The sequence below is a fragment of the Balaenoptera musculus genome, chromosome 8 (assembly GCF_009873245.2).
Source record: "Balaenoptera musculus isolate JJ_BM4_2016_0621 chromosome 8, mBalMus1.pri.v3, whole genome shotgun sequence".
Classification (NCBI taxonomy): Eukaryota; Metazoa; Chordata; class Mammalia; order Artiodactyla; family Balaenopteridae; genus Balaenoptera; species Balaenoptera musculus.
In genome coordinates this window covers 54228755-54253425 of record NC_045792.1, presented here as the reverse complement: position 1 = coordinate 54253425, position 24671 = coordinate 54228755, and the positions used below count along the sequence as shown (strand labels likewise).

Sequence of the window (24671 nt, the reverse complement as noted above, 5' to 3'; positions counted from 1 at the left end):
CCGGAGGCAGAGGAGGAGCAGGGTTGGAGGGGAGAGTGAGCTCCCCTCTGGACAGGCTGGTGGACATCAAGTGGGGGAGGGCGCTGAGGGGTCTAGTGCTCAGGAGGGCCCTCTGGGCTTTGGGCAGAGTAGAGAGGGCATTGGGAGCTGTGAGGGGGAGAAGAGGGTCCAGGCCCAGCCCCTGGAAGGCTTCTTGTGGCATCTCAGCACTCCCTTTGCCCTGTGCTTGGTCTGTCCTCAGGGCCACCTCGGTCTGGCTCTGACTACCCCTGTCGATCGGTTCATTGGGTCTGAAATAGTGTCTCTGCCTCCTGCGTCTGTAGCTGCTATTCATTCTCCCCAGCTGCCAGGGTGACCTTTTCCCAGCAATCCTCCCAAATGTCCTGTCCTTTTATGCCTCTGTGCTTGATCCCCACTGATGGGCCCTCCACTGCCCCGCCCCCCCTCCCCCCCAATCTCAAGGAATCCCTGTGCCTGGTGCGAGCTGCCAGGGCCCCAGGCTCTCCCTCCCTGCCACCCAGCGTGTGGCTGTCAGCTCCCGCACATGCCTCAGGGAAGGGTTCTTGAATGACAGCGCGGAGCCTAGCTGGCCGGAGGCCACATGGTGATCACGGGCCAGGTCGTTGAGCATCGCTTTGTTAAGGAAGTATTCAGAAGAAAGGAAGGGAGCACTTGTGGACAGCCGACTCTGTACCAGACACCTGCCAGAGGTTGTGCCCTTTGGTCTCTACGACAGCCCTGGGAGGTGGGTGTTAACCCTCTCCCTTTTACAGATGAGCAAACTGAGGCTTAGAGAAGCGAAGTGATCTGCCAAAGGGATGTTCCTTGTGGCTGTCTCTCCTGCCTGGTTACCAGAGTCTAGCTGGTAGGAAGAGCCAGGGGGAGAGGAGAGTCCACTGGGGCCCAAAAGGGCAATGTCTGGCAGGAGAGAAGCCTGGGTCTGGGGCGCTCAGCCCAGGGCAGCTTTGCATGGCCACACCTGCCCCCGGGGTGGGCACTTGCCCTGGCATGCGGTGCTGGCAGCAGCGCCTTCCCTGCACGGCCACCTTGGGCTGAGGCTGCTGGGGCGTGACTGGGGCTCTGGTATGAGGCACTGGGCCCTGGGTGGGAGGGGATGGGCAGGGCTGTCGCCTTCCCTGCACAGTCACATCTTTCTTCAACCCCTCCGGGCCCAGATGTCAATAGATCCATCACCAATTATAAGCTGGGCCTGACTTTTTTGAGTTGGAGTGGGGAGAGGTGGGGAGGGAAGGAGAAGTAACCCCTGAGGGCCTCCCTGTGTCCTGGCGGCAGGAGGGCCAGGCCTTGTTGTCCCCTGTGTGGCAAGGCTTTGGCCCAGAACAGGAAACTTTGCACATAGGTGCCCTAACAGAGGAGCCCGAGGAGAGAAAGCCCCTAGAAGGCTCTCTGAGGTGTGTCTGCCCCGTGTGTCCCCACTGCCCAGGATGGCTGGAGGCGCTCTGTCCCCCAGAGCACAGGGCCAGTGCTGCAGAGACTGGGGCCCACCCAGCCCCTTTAGCTCTTTATGGCTTCATTCCACTCCCCCCTCACCAACCCAACTCCTCCACTCTGGAAAGGTCCCGTTTGTGAATTTTACTCTGAAAGTTTGGGATGCAGGGTTTGGAGGCAAAGGTGGGAGCCAGCATTTGAGGATTACCTACAGTGTGCTATAAATTGTAAAGTCCACCATCTTCTTTAATCTTCATAAACAGTTATATTATGCCCATTTTACGGGTAAAGATAAGGAAATTGAGGCTTTGAGACCCGCCTTCCCTCCCTCCCCACTTCCTCCCTCCTTTCATCAAATGTCTCTGAGCACCTACTGTGAGCCCGACCCAATGCTAATCTGAAGGCCCCACCCCCAGCTCATAGGGAGGTAGGATTCTGACCCCAGATCCATGTGACTCCAAAGCCAGTGCTGTCCCTTCCAGAGGGACGGAGCAGGGCAGAGCCTGAGAGCTTTCTAGAGTCAGAGCCTCCCACATGGGAAGGGGTGAGCTCCCTGTTCCTTGTTGCCCACAGACCTACACGGGCTCCATCCTGGTGGCTGTGAACCCCTACCAGCTGCTCTCTATCTACTCGCCAGAACACATCCGCCAGTACACCAACAAGAAGATTGGGGAGATGCCCCCACATATCTTTGCCATTGCTGACAACTGCTACTTCAACATGAAGCGCAACAGCCGTGACCAGTGCTGCATCATCAGGTGGGCGGCCCAGGACCAGCATGGAGCTCCAGGCTTGGCCCCTAGAACTCCTGCTCTGTGCTCCCGCTAATGCCTCATAATATAGAGAATCACCTCCCCTTTCCCAGGCCTTATACCTCTATTAATGCTACCAAAGCTCATGTTAACTTTTGAGACCAACCTTGTTTACTGCTGGCTCCTGTTAAATTACGGTCAGTTGCAACCTCAGGCTCCTGTTCTCTCTTGGGCAGAGGGTAAAACAACAAAGCATTGATCGAGCATCTAGTTCATGCCATGCTGTGTGGCAGTGTGGATGCAAGAGTGTGTGTGTCTGAATGAAGGGGAAAGAAAGTAACCTTTAGCTGTGGCAGGGCACTGAGCTCCTTTCGCCTTCCCCAGGCCTGGAAGGTCCTTAGCGTCAGCCCATTTTACAGATAGGGAGCTGGTTGGAGGGGGGGCCGCAGTTTAGGGCAGTAACAGGTCTTGCCTCTGCCTGGGTCTCCTCTGCAGTGGGGAGTCTGGGGCAGGGAAGACGGAGAGCACAAAGCTGATCCTGCAGTTCCTGGCGGCCATCAGTGGGCAGCACTCGTGGATCGAGCAGCAGGTGCTGGAAGCCACCCCCATCCTGGAAGGTAGGGCTGGGCTCTCAGGGCGGGGCTGGGGGGCTGGGGGGGGGGCGATTGACACTGACCGTGACCCATGAACGTCTGCCCACCCTGCAGCATTTGGGAATGCCAAGACCATTCGCAACGACAACTCAAGCCGCTTCGGGAAGTACATTGACATCCACTTCAACAAGCGGGGCGCCATCGAGGGCGCCAGGATCGAGCAGTACCTGCTGGAGAAGTCACGTGTCTGTCGCCAGGTGGGCCTGAGCCCCTGGGCAGAGCTGCGCCTGCGCAGGAGCCCCAGCCTCAGGGGGGTGTGGGGTGCACGCCATCTGCAGAGCCTTGCTTGTCCCCGTGTTGCTGCTTGCTTGCCTCAGTGCCTGAAATCCCAGCAGGAAACCCACCCACGGGGACTTTCTCGTGGAAGGCACTTGCACACGTAGTAAACTGTTTACAGTCTGCTTGACTGTCTGGTTCCTGATGACCTCCTCCTGCCCTCCCATCCCCCAACACCCTGTGCTCCCATTTTTAGGCCCCCGATGAAAGGAATTACCACGTGTTCTACTGCATGCTGGAGGGCATGAGTGAGGAGCAGAAGAGGAAGCTGGGCCTGGGCCAGGCCACGGACTATAATTACTTGGCCATGGTGAGGCCCAGGTGGGGCACCCGGGGAGGGGGACACCGTCCCAGCCCCTTCCCAGCTCCAGGCCTGGTGGGTAGGAACTTCTTTGTGGGCTTTCTTCCATCCTCTGACTGGCCCCAGCCCACCATAAGGCCTGTTCCCCACGTGGGCACACACCTGCTTGTACACACATCTAGATGAATTATCACCACAGACACACACATTCCTAACTGTGTAGACGTCCCAGACCCAGGGACACGTAGACACACACATGCCCACGTGTACACACACCCGGCCCTGTCTGCACACGTGTGAGGTGATACGTTATTCTTTGAGGACGTGGGGAGTGGGACCTCTGCCAGGGCCCCCGGGATTGTGGGGTACAGACTGCTGTGGCTTCAGCCTCAGGGGCTTGCTGGTTGCAGGGTCCTGGTGCCAGCCTCTTGTTGCTGTCTGGCCATAAAGGAAAAGTGGGCCTGAGGCCATTGCTGCCACTCAGCGCCAGTGGTGGGCCATGCACACAGCAGGCTGGATTGGGGGGCACCAGCTTCCCTAGCCCTGGGGGGAGCCCATGCCTGGTTGTCTGGACCTGAGGTGGGCCAGCCACATGGACACAAGTGTGGGCTATGGCACCTGAGGGATGTGGGACAACCAAGGGTTGTGTGTGTGTGTGTATTGTAAGTGTGGCAGGCCTTTCTGGACACTTCCGTTAGCTGGCTGGCACACTTGGATACACACACATACACACACACATGCAAACACGGGTCTCATAGGCACACCCAATGGGGCAGACCCCAGGTGATGCCCTGCCTGTCTGTAGTTACCACCTCCCACCTTCTACCCCAGGCTGCACCTTGTGAGGGGTTCCAGTTCCTGAGGGTGGATGTCCATGGGGGGAGAGGGGTAAGGTAAGGCCTTGGTGCTGTGGCTGCCAGGCAGGGTGACGGGGACAGGCCTGGCATCAGCGACCTGGCTCCTCTCACCCATGGGAAGAAGGGGCATCCACGCTCCCCAGATGTGGGAAATGTATTCTGGAGAAGGCCAGCCAGGAGCTTTCTAGACTTTCTGGAGGAGTCACAGGTGAAGTCAGTGGTCAGAAACCCAGGCTGGCCTGGCCAGGCAGAGAGGGCCCTTCAGCCCAGGCACTGCCTACCTGTGGCCTCGCTGACACCCTTCTGCACCCCACTCTCCCACCCCCTCCCACCAGGGTAACTGCATAACCTGCGAGGGCCGCGAGGACAGCCAGGAGTATGCCAACATCCGCTCGGCCATGAAGGTGCTCATGTTCACTGACACGGAGAACTGGGAGATCTCAAAGCTCCTGGCCGCCATCCTGCACCTGGGCAACCTGCAGTATGAAGGTGAGTGACTGAACAGCCATCTTCAGAAAAGAAGGCAGGCTAGAAAAGGGAACACGTTCACTCATCTGACACTCCAGCAATGTGCCAGGCTGGGAGGTGGTCCTCTGAGACAGGCACCAAGTCCACTCTGCTCTTGCCCTGGTGTCCAGCATGGTCCCAGGACAGAGTAAGAGCTCTGGGAACGTTTGCTCAGTATGAATGAATGATCCCAGCTCTAAGGAGCTCACAGTCTAGTGAGTCTTGAAAGACTAAGAGACATGGAGAAAGCATGCACAAGGCAGAAGGAAGAGCCTGTGCAAAGGTCCTGAGGCCTGAGAGAGCACGGCACATTCGGCGAAGGGCAGATGGTATCAGGCACAGAGCCAGACAAGTTCACCAAGCCTGTCTCAGGAGCCCCTGATTGCTCTGGGGGTCTGGAGTGGGGGCATGGGAGAGGGGGCCATGACTGCCAGTGTCTGCTACTTGGATGTCAGGCATGGAGCCAGATGTTGGGCATACATGCTCCCTACCCTCCTGGTGCCCGTGGCTCGTGGTGACAACATTTGTCAAACTGATATTAACCCAGAAAAGCATTTAGTCATGGTGCTGATGCCCTCTGTGGGCAGGGCAGTCCCCCTGAGAGTGGGCAGAGCCGCCTCGTCCTCCTAGACTGTCCCTTTCCCCCCACGCCCACCCCCTCTTGCCTGACGCTGTGCCCTGGTGCTGCTGACAGACCGTACGTTTGAAAACCTGGATGCCTGCGAGGTCCTCTTCTCCCCGTCCCTGGCCACAGCCGCGTCTCTGCTCGAGGTCAGTGAGAGCTTTCTGTCCCCTCGGCTGCTTCTCTTTCTCCCAGAGGAGCAGTTTTGACTTCAGGCTCAGGGAGCTGGGGCCCTCTGCTTGGAGAGTTCTAGAAGTTCGACGTCGAGAACCGGTTGTGTGCAGGATCTGTGTTGGGCACGGGTCCCGGAGGAGGAGTGGGTCCCGGAGGAGGAGTGGAGACCTAGCGCGGCTGCCCCTGGGGAGGGTGTGGAGCATGGGGGCGCCCTGAGAGGGTCAGTCAGTCTTGTAGTAAAGATTTACTAGGCTCTGCCTCGAGTTGGAAAACTGGTATAAATAAAGCCAGAGTCAAAGCCAGTGCCGGAGGGACAGGGGACATGCTGGGGGGATGGGAGGGGGCTGTTGAGGAGAGAGCAGTTCCTTCTCAGTGGCCCTTGGGTGGGTTTGATGACTGGGGAGGATATGGCCATGGAGGGCAGAGTCTGAGTCAGGCCTGGTGGAAAGTGGGAGGGGCTCTAGGTGTGATGGAGGGAGGGGCAGGCTGGCGGGTGGCTGAGGGGTGCCTGGATGTTGCCCCACTAGGTGAACCCCCCAGACCTGATGAACTGCCTGACCAGCCGCACCCTCATCACCCGCGGGGAGACGGTGTCCACCCCGCTCAGCAGGGAGCAGGCGCTGGACGTGAGAGACGCCTTCGTCAAGGTGGAGTGGCTGCCGGCTCTCCCCGCCCCACGGGAGGTGGGGTTGTTGATGGACAGGAGCCGAGGAGTCCACAGAGCTGGAAGGACGTCTGGGCCTTGACCCCGGTCTGCCCTTGGGTCCGGCTCCAGCCACTGGCTCTCTCTGGGGCCTGGGCAAGAGTCTGCCTTCCCCGGAGCCTCATTCGTCTTTCCCACAAGGGGCTGGGAGCTGTGCTCTTCAGGGGCCCCAACAGCTCTGGTGCCCTGAGGCCCTCCACACCTGGCCTGCTTCATGCTGAATCATAATCTTTGGTCACTCAGTCTGCTGTGCTATTCCCAGCCCAGGGGATACCCTCTCTGATCTCTCCAACGAAGACTGCCGAAGAGGGGCTGGGTCGGGTGGAGAGGCCCCCCAGTCCTGCCATATTGTCATCCATTGAGCCCCTCCGCTGTGCCAGGCCCTGTGCTGGGCTCTGGGACCCTCGTGATAATCAGAGCTGAAGGGGAGACAGAGGTGGTTGGAGAGATGGGAGCCCAAACTGCGTGAGGTCAGGAGAAGTTTCTTGGTGGAGCTGATATCTCCACAGAGCTTTGAAAAACAGGCAGGAATTGTTCTGGCAGGAGAGGGTGCTCCAGGGAGAGGGAGAAGCTGGAATAAAAGCTTGGGGGTTTCGTGCAGCAGGAAGGGGCTGGAGTGGGGCCACGGAGGCCCAGGAGCCTGGCCGGTCCTCCTGGGAGGCTGTGGCTGCTCCCCGTGGCTTATGCGGCTGCCTCTCCCCTCAGGGGATCTACGGGCGGCTCTTTGTGTGGATTGTGGACAAGATCAACGCAGCAATTTACAAGCCTCCCTCCCAGGAAGTGACGAACTCTCGGAGGTCCATTGGTCTCCTGGACATCTTTGGGTTTGAGAACTTTGCTGTGAACAGGTACCACATGGGCTGTGTCCTGTGGGAATTTTCTTCTACAACATGGGCTTAAGTGTCAAATCTCTCCCTTTAAACTACATTTAGCTGGCTCCAAGCACACTCTGCCAGGCTGTTGGAAAATTTGACTCCAGACACCCTGTGGGGCCCTTTCCCCTTCTTCCCTGTCCCCTCCAGTCCCTGGGTCAGCTGAGGCCAGCTGGGCTGGTGGAGCGAAGGCTCTCACACCATCACAGACACTCTAGTCCCCGCTGCCCATCAGTCCAGAGTCCAAGCTCCAAGGTGCCTCAAAGCAGGTGAGGCCGGGCCTGAGCCCAGCTTGAGATGGGGTGTTGGCCATCGCTGGTGTCCCACTTGGGGGCTGTGTGAGGGGCAGATGGATGGAGCAGGCCCAGGTGGACACTGGAGCTGGAGGCAGCCAGCCCTGCCCCACTTTTTAGCTGTGTGACCCCAGGCAAGTCACTTCAATTCCTGTAATGTTCAGATGTCTCAAAGCCCTCCACACCACCAAAACACCCACACTGAACACATGAAGTGTCTGTCACCTGGGAGAGCACTGAGTTGGTGGCTCAGAGATGTCACTGTCAAGGCCCTTCTTGCCAAATCTCACGAGCCCCCTTCCCACGTCTGCTGACGCTTTGGGTCTCTCTTTGAGGCCCCTCCCCAGTGCCTTGGCTCTTCCTCTCCCAGGTGCTCTGCCAGGGGTGTGGTGCCCATCTACCAGCCCTCTCCCAGGGCCTGGTCATGCAGGGAAGAGGGCTCCAGCCTTAACTCTCCTTCCGACTCACTGAGTGACCTTGGGCAAGTGCTGTGCCCTCTCTGGGCCTCCGTGTCCTCTTCGGTAATGGAGGGGGTTGGACTTGCAATGCTGGTTCACCTCAGAGATTGGAAGTCCCAGGGGCACACTGCACACCAAGCTGGGGCCGGCCCCTGAGCAGCAAGGCAGGGCCTGAACATCCCCCTGCCTCCCGCTGCCACCTGTGCCCTGCACCCCTCCCTGCAGCTTCGAGCAGCTGTGCATCAACTTCGCCAATGAGCACCTGCAGCAGTTCTTCGTGCGGCACGTGTTCAAGCTGGAACAGGAGGAGTATGACCTGGAGAGCATCGACTGGCTGCACATCGAGTTCACAGACAACCAGGACGCCCTGGACATGATCGCTAACAAGCCCATGAACATCATTTCCCTCATCGATGAGGAGAGCAAGTTCCCCAAGGTGGGCCTGCAGCGGAGCGGGGCAGACACGTCCCCTCCACACTCTGAGCCTCCACTTTCCTCTTCTGTGGAATGGGACTAATGACACGCGCCTCTCAGAGCAGCTTTGGGGCCGGTTCAAGTGCTCTCATCTGACATTTGGGAATTACCTACGGTCCAGTGGGTCCTGGACCAAACTATGAAGATCTAAGCATGCAGCTGGTGCAGAATAGCTGCTCCAGATGCGGAATATGTCTTAGAGTGGGGGAGGGGCTGCTCTCATGATTTTAATCATGGGAAATAGATTTTCTAAGCTGGAATGTACTTTCAGGGTTGTGTAATTCCAATTCACCCACTTAACAGATGGGGAAATGGAGGCCCAGAGAGCTCCTGTGTGGGGCATAAGTAAAGGGAGGGAAGCTGTTGGGAAAGACAGAAGAGGGAGTGAAAAGACAAGGGGCAGGAAAGGCAGTAGGGCCTGGTGGAGAGTGGGACGACAGGGAGGAGAGGGTGGGCTTGACAGCTGCTCCTTTGTTCCCACAGGGCACAGACACCACCATGTTGCATAAACTGAACTCCCAGCACAAGCTCAACTCGAACTACGTTCCCCCCAAGAACAACCACGAGACCCAGTTTGGGATCATCCACTTTGCAGGCGTTGTTTACTATGAGAGTCAAGGTACAGGTGGGCCCTCTGGGGCTGGCTGTCTCTCTTTGCTTGTGTCCCCTCCCTTCCTTCCCCTTCTCCAGCCCAGGACAGAGACCAGGGCCCTGGAATACAAAGAGGGAAGGGATGTTAGGAAGCATTGGGCTCAGTGCTTTTTTTTAGGGATTTAAAAAAAATTGTGGTAAAATATATGTAATATAAAATTTACCATTTTAACAATTTTTAAGTCTACAGTTCAGTGGCATTAAGTATATTCACAATATTGTACAACCATCACCACTCTCCAGAGCCTATTCATCATCACCCCAAATAGAAGCTCTGTACCCGCTAAACAATAACTCTCCATCCTCCCCCCACCCGCTAGTCCCTGATAACCTCTATTCTACTTTCTGTCTCTATGTATCTGACTATTCTAAGTACCTCATATAAGTGGAAACATACAATATCTGACCTTTTGTGTCTGGCTTATTTCACTTAGCATAATGCCCTCAAGGTTCATCCATGTTGCAGCATGTGTCAGAATTTTCTTTCTTTTTTATGACTGAATAATATTCCATTGTGTTTGTGTGTGTGTGTGTGTGTGTGTGTGTGTGTGTGTGTGTGTGTATACACCACATTTTATTTATCCATTCATCTGTTGGTGGACATTTGGGTTGTTTCCACCTTTTGGCTGTTGTGGATAGTGCTGCCATGAACATGGGTGTATACGTATCTTTTTGAGTCCCTGCTTTCAATTCTTCGGGTGGGCTCAATGCTCTTTTGCACATATGGGGAAACTGAGTCTCAGAAGGGGCAGTTAACGTTTTTTTAGATCACACAGCCTATTGGCCGCAAAGCCAGGCCTAGAACTAGCCCAGTTACTCACCAAAACTCTTTGAGCAACAAGACCAAGTTTGGTCTTTGAAGGAGATGTATCTTCTTTTCTCCTGGGAGATACAGTTGGGCTCATTTTAAAGCTAGAAGTGAGGAAGAAGGTCAGAAAACAGTCAAGTTTTCCCCACTTGGAATTCTTACAGGGTCTGTCAAAAGCGGGCAGACTGCCCTTGCCAACCGCACTCCTCACACCCTGGTGCAAAGGGCTGGCCTTGAATGGGCTTCAGCTGTGGGATGTGTCTGCCCTCCCGCCTTCAGTCCCATAGGGTCCCACCCACAGCCAAAGCCAGTGAAATTCCAAACGAACAAGCAAAGAGCCACTGCTTTCATACTTCCTTGTTGAGTTGGTCCAGAAGGCAGAGAGCAAGCCATGCAGCAATTATGGAATCAGAAGGCTGCTCAGCCCTCATTAAATTATCGGGTGTGAGATCCGCCCCACCTGTTAGAAAGAAGAAAGCCAATGTTAAGTTTGAAGGAGTGTTTGGCAAACAAATGGATCTGTTGTTTGGAGTAAGAGAGGGTTTTTTTTTCAGTTCAGTCCAACCAACGTTCACTGAGCATCTATTACGTACTAGGCTTCATGATGTGGCTGAGGAGACGAAAATGAAAATTGAGCAAACTCTACTCAGTTACAAAATTATAGAATATTATTAGACCTGGAGGGAACATAAGGCTCATCTACTTTCATGGATTTGGAAACTGAGGCCCCGAGAGGGAAATGACTTGTCTAAGGTCACTAATCAGTTTTGAGCTACCTTAAACCATTGTGTCAGCATTTTCTGTTTACAGAGCACTGTTTCAATTCAGTAAATTTTATTTATGACATGTGTGGTGCTAGGTGATCCAAAAAGAAGCTAGAGCTTATGGGTGCATCATGCTCATTCAACAGACAAGGAAGCTGAGGCCCAGAAGGGGACCTCCCTAGGGTCCCATAGTGAGTCTGTCATAGAGCTTTAATTAGGACCCTACAATTCCATCCCAACTTCAGAGCCCCCCTTCCAGTACTGAGTGCCACCTGAAGCTCACCCCTCCCCAGATGCCATGTGGGCAGCTCCGCACTGGGTCTCTGTGCCATCTGCCAGCCAGGGCAGCCTGAGTCCTGGGGGAAAGGGTGCTGCTTCTCTGCAGGTTTCCTCCTCCTCAGGCATCCCCAGCCCTTGGGCTCCTCATCTTCATCTGCACGCTAGCAAGGCCCCCCATTAACCAGTTCCTAAGTCCTCAGTCCCTGGTAATGGTAGCCTTCTTTGGAGTCTGTGTGGTACAGGGGAGCCTCCCTGGGCTGGTGCCAGGTCTCCTGTGCTCAGGTCTTAACTCCGCCCGTGGCTTGCTATGTGCCGTTAGACAGTTTGCTTAGCTTCTCTGAACATCAATTTCTTCCCTTGTGGGGGTGGGGAAGATAATCTCCACCTGTCCTGCATATACAGGGGGAGTTGTGAGCATCCCAGCTGTGAAGGCACTATCCAAACACAAGGTCTCTTAAATGCATTCCTTTACTATTACCTGGTACCAGATGAACTTGTATTCTCTCCCAGGGCACACACTTAACAAGGGCTTTTGACACCTTTGTTACTGAACTTGGGTCCTTGGACTCTTTAATCAATAGAAATTGGTAAGAAGCCAGACGAGAAATTCAGGCAAGCTTTACAGGGGCTCGGGCTGCTTTAGCACGAGGGAGTGAGAACAAGAAACAGGTGCCTTTGCTCACTCCCTGAGTGGGGGCGGGCTGGTTCCTTAAATGAGGTGAGGGCGGTGGCGGATTGGTGGGTCGGGCTGGAGGAGGGGCTTAGGTGGTCAGCTCACCCTCTTAGTGGTGCTGTGTGCAGGGGTCATGGGCAGTTCCCTGCTTTTGCTCCCAGCAGCTCAGGAATGGCAGTCGGTTTGTGGCGTTTTTGTATCTTATTGTTCACAATTGCTGGCACCGCACATGCGTGTAGTTATTTTTAGTCCCTAAGTTTCTTTGTATTTTGTTGCTGGAGGAGATGTTTGTCCAGGTGCGAGCGCTCCGGTAGAGGGTCCCAGGTCCCAGCCTATCTCACCTTCCTCCAAAAGACTGAAGCTGGCATTTCAGGTGTTGTGGTGGTTGAGTTGGCAAGGTGCCCCGCTCCCTCCTGGGGACTGAGACTTCCTGCCCTCCTCTTTGGCCAGGCTGGGAAGAGGTAGGCTGTGAGGCTGGGGAGATGAGTTCCAGAGCTGGCTCTGCCCCTCACTTTCTCTGTGACCTTGGGCAAGCTACTGTCCTCTACAGGCCCGAGTCCCCAACTGTAAAGTGGATGTGGTTGAACTAGGTGGATTTTGAGGGTCTTCCTGGACCAGGCGTTGTGGCTTCGGGGAAGGGGTGAGTCTTGTCGGGGGGAGGCTGCTGGAGCTGGCGAGGTGTGACTGCTCTTTGCCGCTGCCCAGGCTTCCTGGAGAAGAACCGGGACACCCTGCATGGAGACATCATCCAGCTCGTCCACTCCTCCAGGAACAAGTTCATCAAGCAGATCTTCCAGGCTGACGTCGCCATGGTAACGTCGGGGTGTGGTTTTCATTGGGCAGGAAGGGCCCCCAGAAGCCAGGCCGGTATCTAGGTGCCCCCTTGTCTAGTGGCTTCAGCTGAGCTCCTCTGGCCATAGAGCAGGGGCGGTGCTTTGCTGTGGTTCCGGGAGGGGCTGGAGGGCCTCCAAGATCCTCCTATCGGGTCCTCTTGTACTAATGAGGGGGAGTGGGTGGGGTGCAAGGCCCAGAGGAGGATCACGTGAGATGCTGCAGAGCAGAACCTGATCAGGACTCGGTTTTCCATGGGGGGCCCCTCCCCCACCCCGACCTCCAGCAGCGAACAGGGAGCGCCGGCAAAGAGGGGACGTCCAGCCTTGAGGACGCGGACGGGGGGTGGCTGTTCAGAGAAATGGGCACAAACGGCATATTTGCACCAGCCCTGGACCCCATATTGGCGGGGGCGGGGGTGGAGAATTTCCCACCCTCGACATTTCCTTTGTCCCTAGAGTGTTAGCCTGGACTCTGTAGTGGGCTCAAGCCAGATTCAAATCCCAGCTCCACCACCTTCTCACTGGGTGGACTTGTTTCCTGCAGGATTGTATGCCTTTTTATTTCATATTTTCCTCCTGTCCCATGGCTTCCTGGAGAGTGCGTGGAGGGGCTCAAGGGGAGGGCAGAGCCGCTGCCCCCTCAGTGCCTGCCCTGCTGCCTGTGTTGCCCCCAGCCTCCCAGAAGCCCAGACCACTGCCCTGAGGGTTGTCCTCTCTCCCTGGTGGATTTTGCCCTCTGTTTTCTGACCCGCCACGTTCTCCTTGCCCCCCACCCCATCTCGCCGTGCACTGTGGTTCCTGTTGTAGTTTCTCTGTGGTTATTCATCGGGCACTCTCCGCCAGTCAGCAGCTTCTGCGAAGGTAAAAGACCCCAGCCCGGGGCCGGAGGATGGCGGGAGAGGCCTCAGCAGCCCTTGGGGCTGGGCTGTGTCCTCAGCCCCTGCGGCACTGAGGCTTGGGGAAAGGGCCTTTTATTCTTTATTTTTTTTGGAGTGTGCGTTTTCATGGAGTGGTTTGTGGAGTGGTTTGATTTTTGTTTTTGGAGTTGTGTGGACTTCAGGCATCTCAGTTTCTTAAAGGAGGAAACTGAGTCCTAGAAAAAGAGGTGAGACTTGCCCAGTGTATCGGGGCAGGGCTGGGACTCGAACCCTTCTCTCCCAAGTTCTCTGCCTCCACGGAGTCTCTTGGAGGCATCAAGGCCTGCTCCTTCCATCAGGCCCTACTAAGGATTTCTACGTCCATGACTCAGTCAGATCCTCCGATTAACCTTGTGGAGCAGGAGGGGCAGGTGGTATTTTCTGAATTTTGCAGATGAGGGACTGAAGCTCAGAGATGGAGTGTGGTTCACTCCCAGTCACAGCATGCGGGGGAGCTGGGACTAGAAGCCACTCCCTGCCCCCTGACCTCCTTAGGCCCTGGAACACCATCCCTGGTGTGTCCTGACCACCAGCTCCAGGTCGTGCGTGGCTCCCAAGGCGCTCTGGGCCCCAAAGATGCTGGGTACCCTTAGCAGCAGCATAGCTCTGCTGTCCCTTCGCCTCCCTTTTCTCTTCTCAGCCGTCAGTTTCCTCTCTGCCTAATGCTGACATCCTCTCACATTCGCTCTTAACGCTGGGTCCCCCTTCCTTCCTGCATGTCTGGCATCCCCCTGCTGCCTGGTGCCTCGCAGAGTTCTGGCACAAATCACAAAACCACAGTGGTAGTGCAGGGCCCCCAGCACATCAAGAGCAGGGAGGTTGTCTGGAAGCAGGCCTCCGCCCTCTGCCCACGGTCGGCCCCAGGCCAGCACTGTGGCCCAGCTGGTTGATGGGATGAACGTAGGGCCACCACCAGAGAGGGGCCCAGGCGCCTGGAGCTCCAGCACCGGCAGTCCCCACCATGAAGCCCACAAACTGCCGGTCGCAGTGTTGGTGAGACAGGAGTGGCTCTGGACTCTCCCCCAGTCTTTCCTGTCCTTCTGTAGACGCCAGCCCAGCCCCTACCAGGCCTACCCACTCCTCCTGGTCTTGGGCAGTCCCGGAAGACACTGAACCCATCTTTTCCTCCTACTTCTCTTTCCCAAACCCGTGGAGGCATGTGGGGACCTCTCCGTGAAGTTTCCTGTTCTAAGCCTCCTTCCCTGAACTCTGGGAATAGAACCCACTTGCTGAGGAACCGTGGAGAGGTCCAAGTGTGAGACTGTGGGGGGTCCAGAAGTGGCCCGCTCCCGAGGGAGTTTTTGGAGCACAGAATGAGAACCTGGCAGTGACAGATTTGATACCAATTACATCTACTCTTCTGGCCCACTTAGGCACCCCCGTGAGTAATTACTATTGCCCCCACCTTACAGGTAAAGTAACTGTGGCCCAGAGAGGCCAAGGTCTTTGCGAGAAGTCACACAGCTGGTGACACACAGGGATTGGTTCCAGGTCTGTCTCAGGGAGGTGCAGGGACTTGGCCAAGGTCACGTACAAGTGAGGGCTACAGTGAGGCTTTCTTGTCCCTGCTCCTTTTCACTGTACTGTGCTATCTGCAAGCTTTGCCTCAAGGAAAGGAAAAATGCTTTGTAACTGTTGGAAACATGATAGCTCTGTTAAAGGAACAAGGAAATGGGCTTGGTGAAGTGTGGATGCTGAGTCAGTTTATTGGATGACAGTGTACTAGCCGCAGCGCTCTCCTTAGGGTGAGGGCCCACATCCTTCCGGTGATCTGACCTGTGTCCTGCGCAGGTCCCCAGCCCCTGAATTTCCACCCTTCTGACTCTTGTGTCTGCCTCCTCAGGGCGCCTCCGGCAGCCCCACCCCAACCGTTGCTGCTGGAGGGAGCAGCAGAGCAGGGCAGCTCTTCCAGGGCATGAACACCGCCCCACCCCCACCCCCAGGCACATGACCCAGGCGCCCTGAGTCCACAGGACGCTGGTTCACTCCTTATGCAGGTGGCTCCTCCTGACAGTGACTTCCCAGCCCCGATCACATCATGCTCAGGTGCCTGCGCCTCACATCCCCTCCGAGGCGTCATTTAACGCTGACCTTTGGACTTCTCACTTCTGCCTTTACCCCATCCCTAATTATCTGCAGATTATCCCAGAAAACAACAAATGTTGGAAAAGATGACCTTTCCCCTCAATGAAATAAAACCAAATCAGAAACCAGGTGGCCAGGGAAATGAGAGCAGACCCTGGGATCATAGGCCCCATTCACTCATTCCTTCCTTCCCTCACATATACCTACTGAATGCCTGTTATATGTCAGACATTGTCATATGTCCTGGGGACACAGTAGTGAACAAAACAGAAAGAAACCTCTGTCCTCATGGAGCTTGTGCTCTAGCAGAAGGAGAAAATAGTTAATAAGCAAATAAATAAGTGGATTACATAATGTCAGATGGTGACTTATGAGATGGGGAAAAATGAAGGAGGGAAGGGTGCTGGTGGTGGAGCTTTGCAGTTTTGAATAGGGGATCAGGAAAGGCTTTACTGAGAGGTTGGTGAGGAAGTGAAGAAGCCAGCCACGTGCATTCTGGAGGAAAAGCATCGCAGGGAGAGGGAACAGCAAGTGCAAAACCCTAAGGTGCTTTTTAAGCCCCAACCTGCCCTGGGAAGAGCATGGAGGCAGGGGTGGCTGGAAGGGAGGGAATAAAGTGGTGGAGAGGCTGGAGGTTACCGGGACCAGGTCCTGTGGGATATGTGGGTTCTTACAAAGGACCTTGGCATTCATGCTGAGTGAACTGGGGAGCCATTGAGGATTTTGAGCTGGTTGGGGGAGGGGAGACATGACTGGATTTGTGTTTTAACAGCCTCGCTCACTCACTCACTATCACTGTGTCGATAGTGGAGTGGAGGGCGGTGTGGAGAGTGGGGGACAGAAGCAGGGAGACCAGTTTGGAGGTTATTGCAATAACGAGAGAGCCATGCAGGCAGCTTGGACCAGGCTGACAGTGGAGGAAGTGGTAAGAAGGGGTCAGATTCTGGGTCCATTTTGGAGGTAGAGCCAATAAGATTTGCTGACATATTGGATATGAGAGAGGAGGAGTTGGGAATGGTTCCTAGATCTGTGGCTTGAGCAGTTGGACAATTTCTCGGAGCCCATGGACGCTAGCAACCAGTTCAGCACCACTTCAGTTCAGCAAAGTGTTGTTGATCGTTGCTGTGCCAGGCCCTGGGGCACAGCAGTAAACAAGGCAGACCTGCCTGTCCTCATGGGGCTCACGGCCCAGCAGGGAAGACAGACAGAAAGGAATAGTTCCAGAGTGCTGATTGAAACCAAAGAAGGGTGTGTCCTATGTGCGTGTATGTTGTTTGTGTGTATTGTGCATGTGTGCATGCTTTGTGTGCTGTGTGTGTGGGTGTTCTCTGCGCGTGTATTTCTGTGTGTGTTGTGTGTGTATATGTGTTATGTGTGTGTAGTGTGTGTGTCTTGTGTGTTGTGTGTATTTGTGTGTGGTGTGTGTCTGTGTGTGTCTGTGTATATGTGTGTACATTTGTGTGTTATGTGCCTGTGTGTCTATGTATGTGTGTTGTGTGTCTGTGCTGTGTGTGCACACACGTGCTCCTGGCAAGGCCTCTAATGCAGGCTGGGTACAGCCCACCCTGGACAGCTTCCCCCCCAGTTGGGGGTCACCCAGTGCTGCTGCTGGATCAGGTTCTGGGGCAGACTTGGGGGCTACAGACCTGACATTCACCCTACCCCAGTGCAAATACTCCTCAGCTTCTCTTGGCAAAATCCTAGAATATATTCCAGATAATACCAAAACAGAAAACATGGCAAATTTCAGAATAGCAAGCATTTGCTGTTTCTTGGAAAGTTTCATTTCATTCCGGGGGCGTATGGTCTAACTTTAGAATGGGTTAAATGCCTCTCCCTCCCCCCACATATCTCACACATTGACATCTGCATCCTTGGTTTTTGGTGCTACAGGATATCAGATAAAATGATGACTCATTTAAAATATAAAATCTTACAATAATAATCAAATTCACTAATAAAAAATCCTCACCCAAAAGAAATTGCCAGGAAAACAATAACATCAAAATGCTTTGGAATCGAATCTTGTTTCTATGTCCAGTTTCTTGGCCTGAGAGGTTCTGCTTCCTGTTTGTTTGCTGCTCAGGTCCTCCCCCAGGACCCCAACTCATTTCATAGTCTTCTGAGAGGGAGACCCCAACAGGGCAGGGAGGTGCAGGGGGTCGCTGGTCGGCTCACCCAGATAGTGGCTGGTGGAGCACGGGGCCCTTGGGCCTTGGTGCTGGACGGCGGCCAGAGGCCAGCTGTGTGCCTTCTTAGGAGGCTTATCTGGGTCTGCCCCGCCCACCTGCTGCTGACCTGCTAATGCCACAAGGAGGGCAGAGGGTGCAGGTAGCACTGCCGCCCTCACGGGTTGCTGTTTACTGAGACAGACTCTCACAGCCTGGTCAGCTAGATAGATGGCACTATTCCCATTTGGGAGACTGAGGCTCAGCGCTGCTTAGTGACCTGCCTAAAATCACAGGACTCGGAGGTGGTGAGCCAGGGTTTGAATTTAGGTCTGTCTAACCCGTCTCTAGAGACGACCCCATCGTCCTGAGGTGACCAAGTCTGGCCACTCATTTATTCCCGGGAAGGGAGGATGGAGACTCAGAGAGGGGCTGCGTCTTGCCCAGAGTCACCCAGCACACCAGGGCGTGTGCCGCGCTCCTGGGCCCAGGATCAGGGAGGCTTCCCAGAAGGGGGTGCGTCTGGGATCCAAGCTCCAGCCCAGACCAGGCGGGTGACAGGAAAACCCATGTGCCTGGCCAGCCTGCTTCCTTGGGCGGCTCTCCCTCAGGCCCTTGACCAGCTGACCTCTCCCCTCCTGCTTCCCTTCCGGAGGGCTGGAGGGGCACGGGTCAGCCCCTCCCATCGCTGTGGTCCATCCCCCCAGGGCGCCGAGACCAGGAAGCGCTCGCCCACACTCAGCAGCCAGTTCAAGCGGTCGCTGGAGCTGCTGATGCGCACGCTGGGTGCCTGCCAGCCCTTCTTCGTGCGCTGCATCAAGCCCAACGAGTTCAAGAAGCCCATGGTGAGCAGCCCTGGCCTGGGAGGGGGCGAGGGGGAGGCAGATGGGACCAGCCTGGGGGGGTGGGAGGGGCTGGGCCGAAGGGGCAGGGTGGGCTGGCCCATGTGAGACTTTGTGCTCTGTGGGGAATGGCAGGGCCCCTGAGGGGCTTAAAGAACAAAGTTCCTATTTACTGGAGGCAGCAGGTGCCCTGGAAAGAGCCTGGACTCTGCAGTAGTGGGCTCAAGCCAGATTCAAATCCCAACTCCACCACCTGCTCACTGGGTGACTGTAGACAAGTCACTTCATTCTCTCGTGCCTCAGTTTCCTCACAGATGGAAATGAGACTGATCATACCCACCTCCTGGGGGTATTCCATGCAATAATGTGTGCAAACTGCCTGGCGCCTAGGAAGGCACTCAGTAAGTGGCAGCTGTGGTTCTTGCTGTGGCCCTGACTTTGAAAGCCTTCTCTCCTTTGGTCCAGCCAATGACCACCTCCTCCTGGAACCCTTCCTGGATTCCTTTGACTGGTGGGGAACATTTTCGTTTTTGGCTTTTCTGAGTAACATCTGTTGAGCCCTTTCTGTGTGTCCGGAGCAGAATGGATCGTCTCTCCACAGCCTCATTCAACCTTCCCAACAGCCCAGGAGGGAGGGACCTTTATGACCCCATGTTCAAGATGTGGGACCAGAGGCTCAGGGAGGTTGAGGGGCTTGAGGCTGCAGAGCCAGGAGCCTGGGCCGCCCCTCCCTGGGAGCCCTCTCCTTCCCCAGCTCTGGGAGGTGTTGTTTACCACAAGTCTCTTCCCAGCGATAGGAGGGGAGGCCCAGGGGAAGCTGGGGCCTGAGGGTCTGGGGAGGGACGGAAGGCGGGAGGCCAGTACTGGGCCAGGGAAAGTGCCTGTAGCGAGAGGAAACAGGTGGCGGCAGCCAGCCTTCCGCATGCTAACTCTGTCCCCTGTCCCGGAAACATTCCCCAGAGTGGGCTGGCCAGTCCCCCAGGGGATCAGGACCGGGTCTTCAGGGGCGTGAGAGTCACAGAGGGCTCCAGTGAGCTCCCCTCTAAGGCAGGAGGTCCAGGGGACCGAGGCCAGGGCCCTGGAGTTGGGCACCATCTCTCTTGCTCTCAGATGCCTCTGGAACCTTCTTTGGGCTGACCTCAGCATCTGTGGCCTGGCCCTTGGCTGCAGGACCTCCTCCCTGGGTCTCCTGCCTCCCTGCCTCCTGTCCCCCACTCCCGTCCTCCTCCCCACTGCAGTGAGAGACGTGGTTCTCAAACACAAATCTGACCCGGTCACCTTCTGCTGCTTCCCTAGCCTGGCCTCTCAGGTCCTTCACAGCCCATCCACCAACCCTGCTGCCATCACAAAAATGACTCTGTGCCAATTAGAAAAATGTATCTCTTCCTTAAGGAAGGTACTTTGCTGTCAGCAGCCAGAAAGCTGTCTGAAAAACTATAAACCTAAGATGGCTATAATATGAAGGGCGACCCCTGGGGTTGTACAAGGCACCCACCACCTGCACAACCATAATCATGGCGTGGATTAGCCTCCTCAGTCCCCATAAAATCCCCCAACATGTCCTGCGCTTTCAGGCTTGCTCACCTTTGCATGAGCTAGCCCCTCCAGCACCCTCTCTCCTGTCAGGGTTAGAGCAAAGGTCCTCCACGAAGCCCCCTCGAGATGTCCCAAGGAGAATTAAGCTGTCTGTCCTCTGTGCCCTCAAAGCACTCAGCTCACCACACGTGAGGGCCTCATTCCGTGCTGCTCGGTGGGTTTGGACTGCAGAGCCGCGTCTGGTCCCGCCTTTGCTCCTCATCTGCTGTGTGACCTTGGCCTCTCGGGGCCTTTGTCTGGGGCCAGGAAAATACAGAGCAGGGCTGGCCTCCCAGCGGGAGCCTCCAGCACTGACGCCCTTGGCTCCTTGCCTGGCAGCTGTTCGACCGGCACCTGTGTGTGCGCCAGCTGCGGTACTCGGGGATGATGGAGACCATCCGAATCCGCCGAGCCGGCTATCCCATCCGCTACAGCTTCGTGGAGTTCGTGGAGCGGTACCGAGTGCTGCTGCCCGGCGTGAAGCCGGCCTACAAGCAGGTACGGAGCTGGGGACATAGGCGGGCGGGAGGGAGGGTCACAGCTCTGGGCTGGGCAAAGGCCCCAGTGTTCTCATTGGAACAGTGTGCTGGGCGTGACATCAGCTCGGCCACCTCAGGTATGGCTGGGAAAATTGGGGTCAGGCAGTGGAGTGCATCTGAGAGCTTCCATCGTCATGGTCAGCCGGTGTGGACTTAACACATGTGGTGAGTGGGCCCTGGCTGTTAGCTGGAGGTGAGGGTTTTATAATCATCGGACCGAGCTAAGGAGAAGAGTGAGGGTCAGAGAAGGCAGGGCCCGGCGGCGGCCACACAGAGTTAGGGCCAGAGCTGGAGCAAGAGCCCTGCCTCCCAGCCTTGGGAGGGACACCAGGTGGCCTTTCCACTGGTGGGGCCACCCATTCTCTTATGTACCCCCCAGGATGACCTTCGGGGGACATGTCAGCGCATGGCTGAGGCTGTGCTGGGCACCCACGATGACTGGCAGATTGGCAAAACCAAGATTTTTCTGAAAGTGAGCACGGCCTCTGACTCCGGCTGCCTTGGCGGGGCTGTGAACTCCTCGTCACGGTGGGAACAGGTCCTAGGGGTGTGCTGTAGAGGAGTCGCAGCACCGAATGGGGTCCGTGCTGGGCCTTTGCGATCCTCCTGCCCTGCAGCTGTGGCTGGTTGGAGCGGGTGGTGGAGGGGCAGTTGGTATTTGAGAGCATCTGTGACCTGGAGGTGGGGTTGGAGCAAGGACCCTGGGTGAGGAAACCGAGGGCCAGAGGTGGGCTCGTCAGGGAGGCCTGGATTCAGTCCTGACCCTGTGGTTGTCTGTCCTGGGAATTTGGGCAGGTCACTGGCCCCTTCTGAGCCTCATTTTCCCATCTGTGAAATGGGATGTGCTTGTGGTGGGGGGCTCTTGCGTGTACCTTTGGTGCCTTCCCTTTTTTCCTGCCAGGCGGGGCTCATGCGAGGCTGTGGTCGGCCGTGTGCTGCTCACCTTGCTCTCTGGTGTCCCCGGGCCTGTTCCCGCGCTCCCCGAGCAGACACCTGGGGCCCTCTGGCTCCCACCACAGCTTGGGCAGGACTTTGGGGGCTGGGCAGTCGGGGAAGGGGCAGGGCTGGGAGCAGGAAGCTGGGCCGGGGGAGCTTGGTGGAGCTGGCGGAGATGGGACAGCTAGAGCAGGGACAGCGTGAGCGCTGGCTCCTCCATTTCCATTTCTGCCGTTCTGGATTTCTGGCTGTCCTGGGTGATGGGGCAGTGCTCCCTCCTCTGCATAGGGTGGGCCCAGGCAGCCCAGGACAGCTGGGGAGAGGGAACGGGGGAGCCAGCCCTGCGCTGGAGGGAGTCCTGGGGTCTAGTCTAATTCCTCCCTGGCTGAGGGGCCTGGGCCAGTGCCTTCATCTCTGAGCCTTCATTTCCTCACTGGAAAAATGTGTTGACTGTTCCCTGCCTGTGTGTCTCACAACTGCCACCTGGAGAGCACGTTCCGTGGACCAGGCCCCAGTGGGGGCTTTCTGTCCATCATCACTCATTTAGTCATCACAGCAGCCCATGAGGTAGAATTATTATGCCCGTTTCAGAGGCTTAGCACGTAGAGGTGAGGTGCCCATGGTCAGGCGCTGCCCTGGAGTGGAGAGCAGGGCTTCCAGACTGTGGTTCTGATGCCCAGCCCACACGGGTAAGGGAGGGAAGGCGTGCAGCACGATGGCATCTAGTGCCAGAGACATCATTGTCCCCATCCTCCACATCCTCACTTTTCTGGGCTCTTCAGAAACCAGTAGTGGTTTCCAGACCCCAAACATCTGCTTCTCATTCATTCACTCACTCGTTCAGAAAGCCTTGGCTGAGCAGCCCCTCTGTGCTGGGCCCTGTCCCCAAGTGATGTGTCCTGTGATTATCTGCTGGATGTCCGTACCCCACCAGACTGAGAATTCCCCAGGGCAGGGCCCAGGTCTGCCTGGTTCATTGCAGCTTCACCCCAGCACCTAGCACATGGCTGGCGCATTCAGACATTTGATTCATGTATTGAACGAACCATGAGTTTTGTCCAACTGGAGTGAGGGTTAGGGGCTCAGGAGTGAGAAGGAGAGGGGGCTGGAGAAGTGGGCAGGGCCTGATGGTAGAGGACCCGGGTGCCAGGGGAGGAGACCAGGCTTGACCCCGGGAGCCAGTGGGGTATCTCTGTGAGATCTGTCCTTGAGGGAAGGCCAGAGGGGGAGCAACAGAGGACAGGAGACTGTTTCTAAGATCCTGGAGAGAAACGATGGTGGCCTGGCCCAGGCCAGGGGCTGATGTGACAGAGCACCTAGAAGAGCTGGGACTTGGGTAGAGATGGCCATAGCATGAAGCCAGTGTGTGTGCATGTTGGGCCCCCGACTCCATGCAGTCCAATTAGGCCCCTCCTGCTCCCTTTGTCCCTCCCAGGCCTCTGGCATCCACCACGACAGTACCTGTCTGTACTTGTGGCTGTGAGAGGCTGCCCCATGGGGCCAGAGCAGGGTTGGGAGCCTTTGGGGCCCAACTGAGCCCTAGGCCTGGGCTCTGAGTGAAGGAAGAGGGGGCCCACCTGGGGCGGCCTCAGCGCTGGGACTGGAGAGGTTGGTAGGGGCGCCGCTCAGGAGCTCTGCCCTCCAGGACCACCACGACATGCTGCTGGAGGTGGAACGGGACAAGGCCATCACTGACAGAGTCATCCTCCTCCAGAAGGTCATCCGGGGGTTCAAAGACAGGTTCGTGCCTGGACCAGTTCTTCCCCACCTCAGCCCGCATGTGTGTGTGTGTGTGTGTGTGTGCGTGTGCTTGGCTCACCTCCGTTCCTCCCACGTGAACACGGAATAAACACCCATGTGCACACACAGAAAAAACACCCATGTGCACACACAGAAACATGCACACACGTGCACACAGGGTCATGCGAACAGGGTTGAACACTCAGGCACGTGGACCCATCTGTGCCCCCGTGCCCAGTAACACAGTACCCCCACCTACACACAGGCTTGCACACGTGGGTACATGAGGCACACAGGTGGACCCTCTGTTGGTCTCAGATGCCTGATGAAATTTCCCAAAGAGGAAATTTGAGATTTTGTGAGTTACAAAGTGTGTCCCATATTCCATGTAAGGGGCATGTGTACAGCTGTGTCGGTTCACAGATGGGCAGGGCTGACTCAGGAGTGTGATTCAGGCTCCACAAAAATCCCACAGCCTGCATCTTTTGCAGTTCATCTGGTCACTCCCTTCCTCTGTCCGTCCACCCACCTGTCCATCTGTCTGTCTGTCTGTCTATCTAGCCATCCTTTGTCCATCCATCCATCCACCCACCTGTCCCTCCATCCGTCTGTCCATCTGTCCAGCCATCCTTTGTCCATCCATCCACCTGTCTGTCCATCAACCTGTCCCTCCATCCATCTGTCCGCCCCCTCTCACGGCTGTGCCCTCGTTTGTGTGTGCATCCAGGAATTGGCTTGTTGGCTCACCCACACTGATATAGCCATCCTTCACTCCTCCCTTATTTATTTCTACATTCAGGAGACACCTGCTGTTTGATGTGTGGTCTCTTGTCCTCCATCAGGTTGAAGGTGACTGTCAGCCTGTAGAAGCTGCCTAGTGTGCACAGGGAACAGCATGGTGCTCACTCAGTCAGAAGACCAGGGCTCCAGCCCCAGCCTCATCAAGTCTCAGTTTCCTCACCTATAAAATGAGGGAGTTAGATAGTCAGTAATAAGTGATGTTTACAGTTTTCAAAATGTTTAATCTTTATTTACTGACTACTCATACATTTATTCATGAGTAACCTTCTGAATGTCCACCTTACTGGGTTTATGCGACAAGGCTGTGAGGCAGGCAGGGCAGGTATTATTCTGCCCATTTTACAGATGAGGAAGCTGAGGTACAGAGAAGTTATATGCCTTTGCCCAAGGTCATGGAGCCAAGGAGACACAGAGCTGGGACTCAGCCCTGCTCTCCTAATTCCAAACCCCACCCGGACCCTGGCAGAGGTCCTCCTGCATTATGCTGCTGTTTTAGGTCCAACTTCCTGAAGCTGAAGAATGCTGCCACGCTGATCCAGAGGCACTGGCGGGGCCACAACTGCAGGAGGAACTACGGGCTGGTGAGCCTCCTCGAGGGAGCTGCTTGTTGCCTCACGAAGCCTTTGAACCTGGCCCTGTTGCCATAGCAGCAGGACTTACCTGTTTGCG

The 24671-nt window shown here is 56.1% G+C and overlaps 1 protein-coding gene across 3 annotated transcripts in view; it reads left to right on the top strand.

Moving 5' to 3' along the window:
- Positions 1-24671, top strand: part of MYO7A (myosin VIIA) — a 105118-nt gene that overhangs the window by 23399 nt on the left and 57048 nt on the right. For all 3 annotated transcript variants that reach the window (XM_036861948.1, XM_036861946.1, XM_036861947.1), the window contains exons 4-19: positions 2023-2207; positions 2697-2818; positions 2909-3051; positions 3327-3440; positions 4624-4777; positions 5490-5566; positions 6119-6238; positions 7000-7142; positions 8143-8353; positions 8875-9010; positions 12272-12378; positions 18277-18414; positions 20326-20484; positions 20905-20997; positions 23107-23201; positions 24499-24583. In XM_036861948.1, coding sequence (XP_036717843.1) covers positions 2023-2207; positions 2697-2818; positions 2909-3051; positions 3327-3440; positions 4624-4777; positions 5490-5566; positions 6119-6238; positions 7000-7142; positions 8143-8353; positions 8875-9010; positions 12272-12378; positions 18277-18414; positions 20326-20484; positions 20905-20997; positions 23107-23201; positions 24499-24583 — 2082 coding nt within the window. The remainder of the gene's footprint in view (positions 1-2022; positions 2208-2696; positions 2819-2908; positions 3052-3326; positions 3441-4623; positions 4778-5489; positions 5567-6118; positions 6239-6999; positions 7143-8142; positions 8354-8874; positions 9011-12271; positions 12379-18276; positions 18415-20325; positions 20485-20904; positions 20998-23106; positions 23202-24498; positions 24584-24671) is intronic.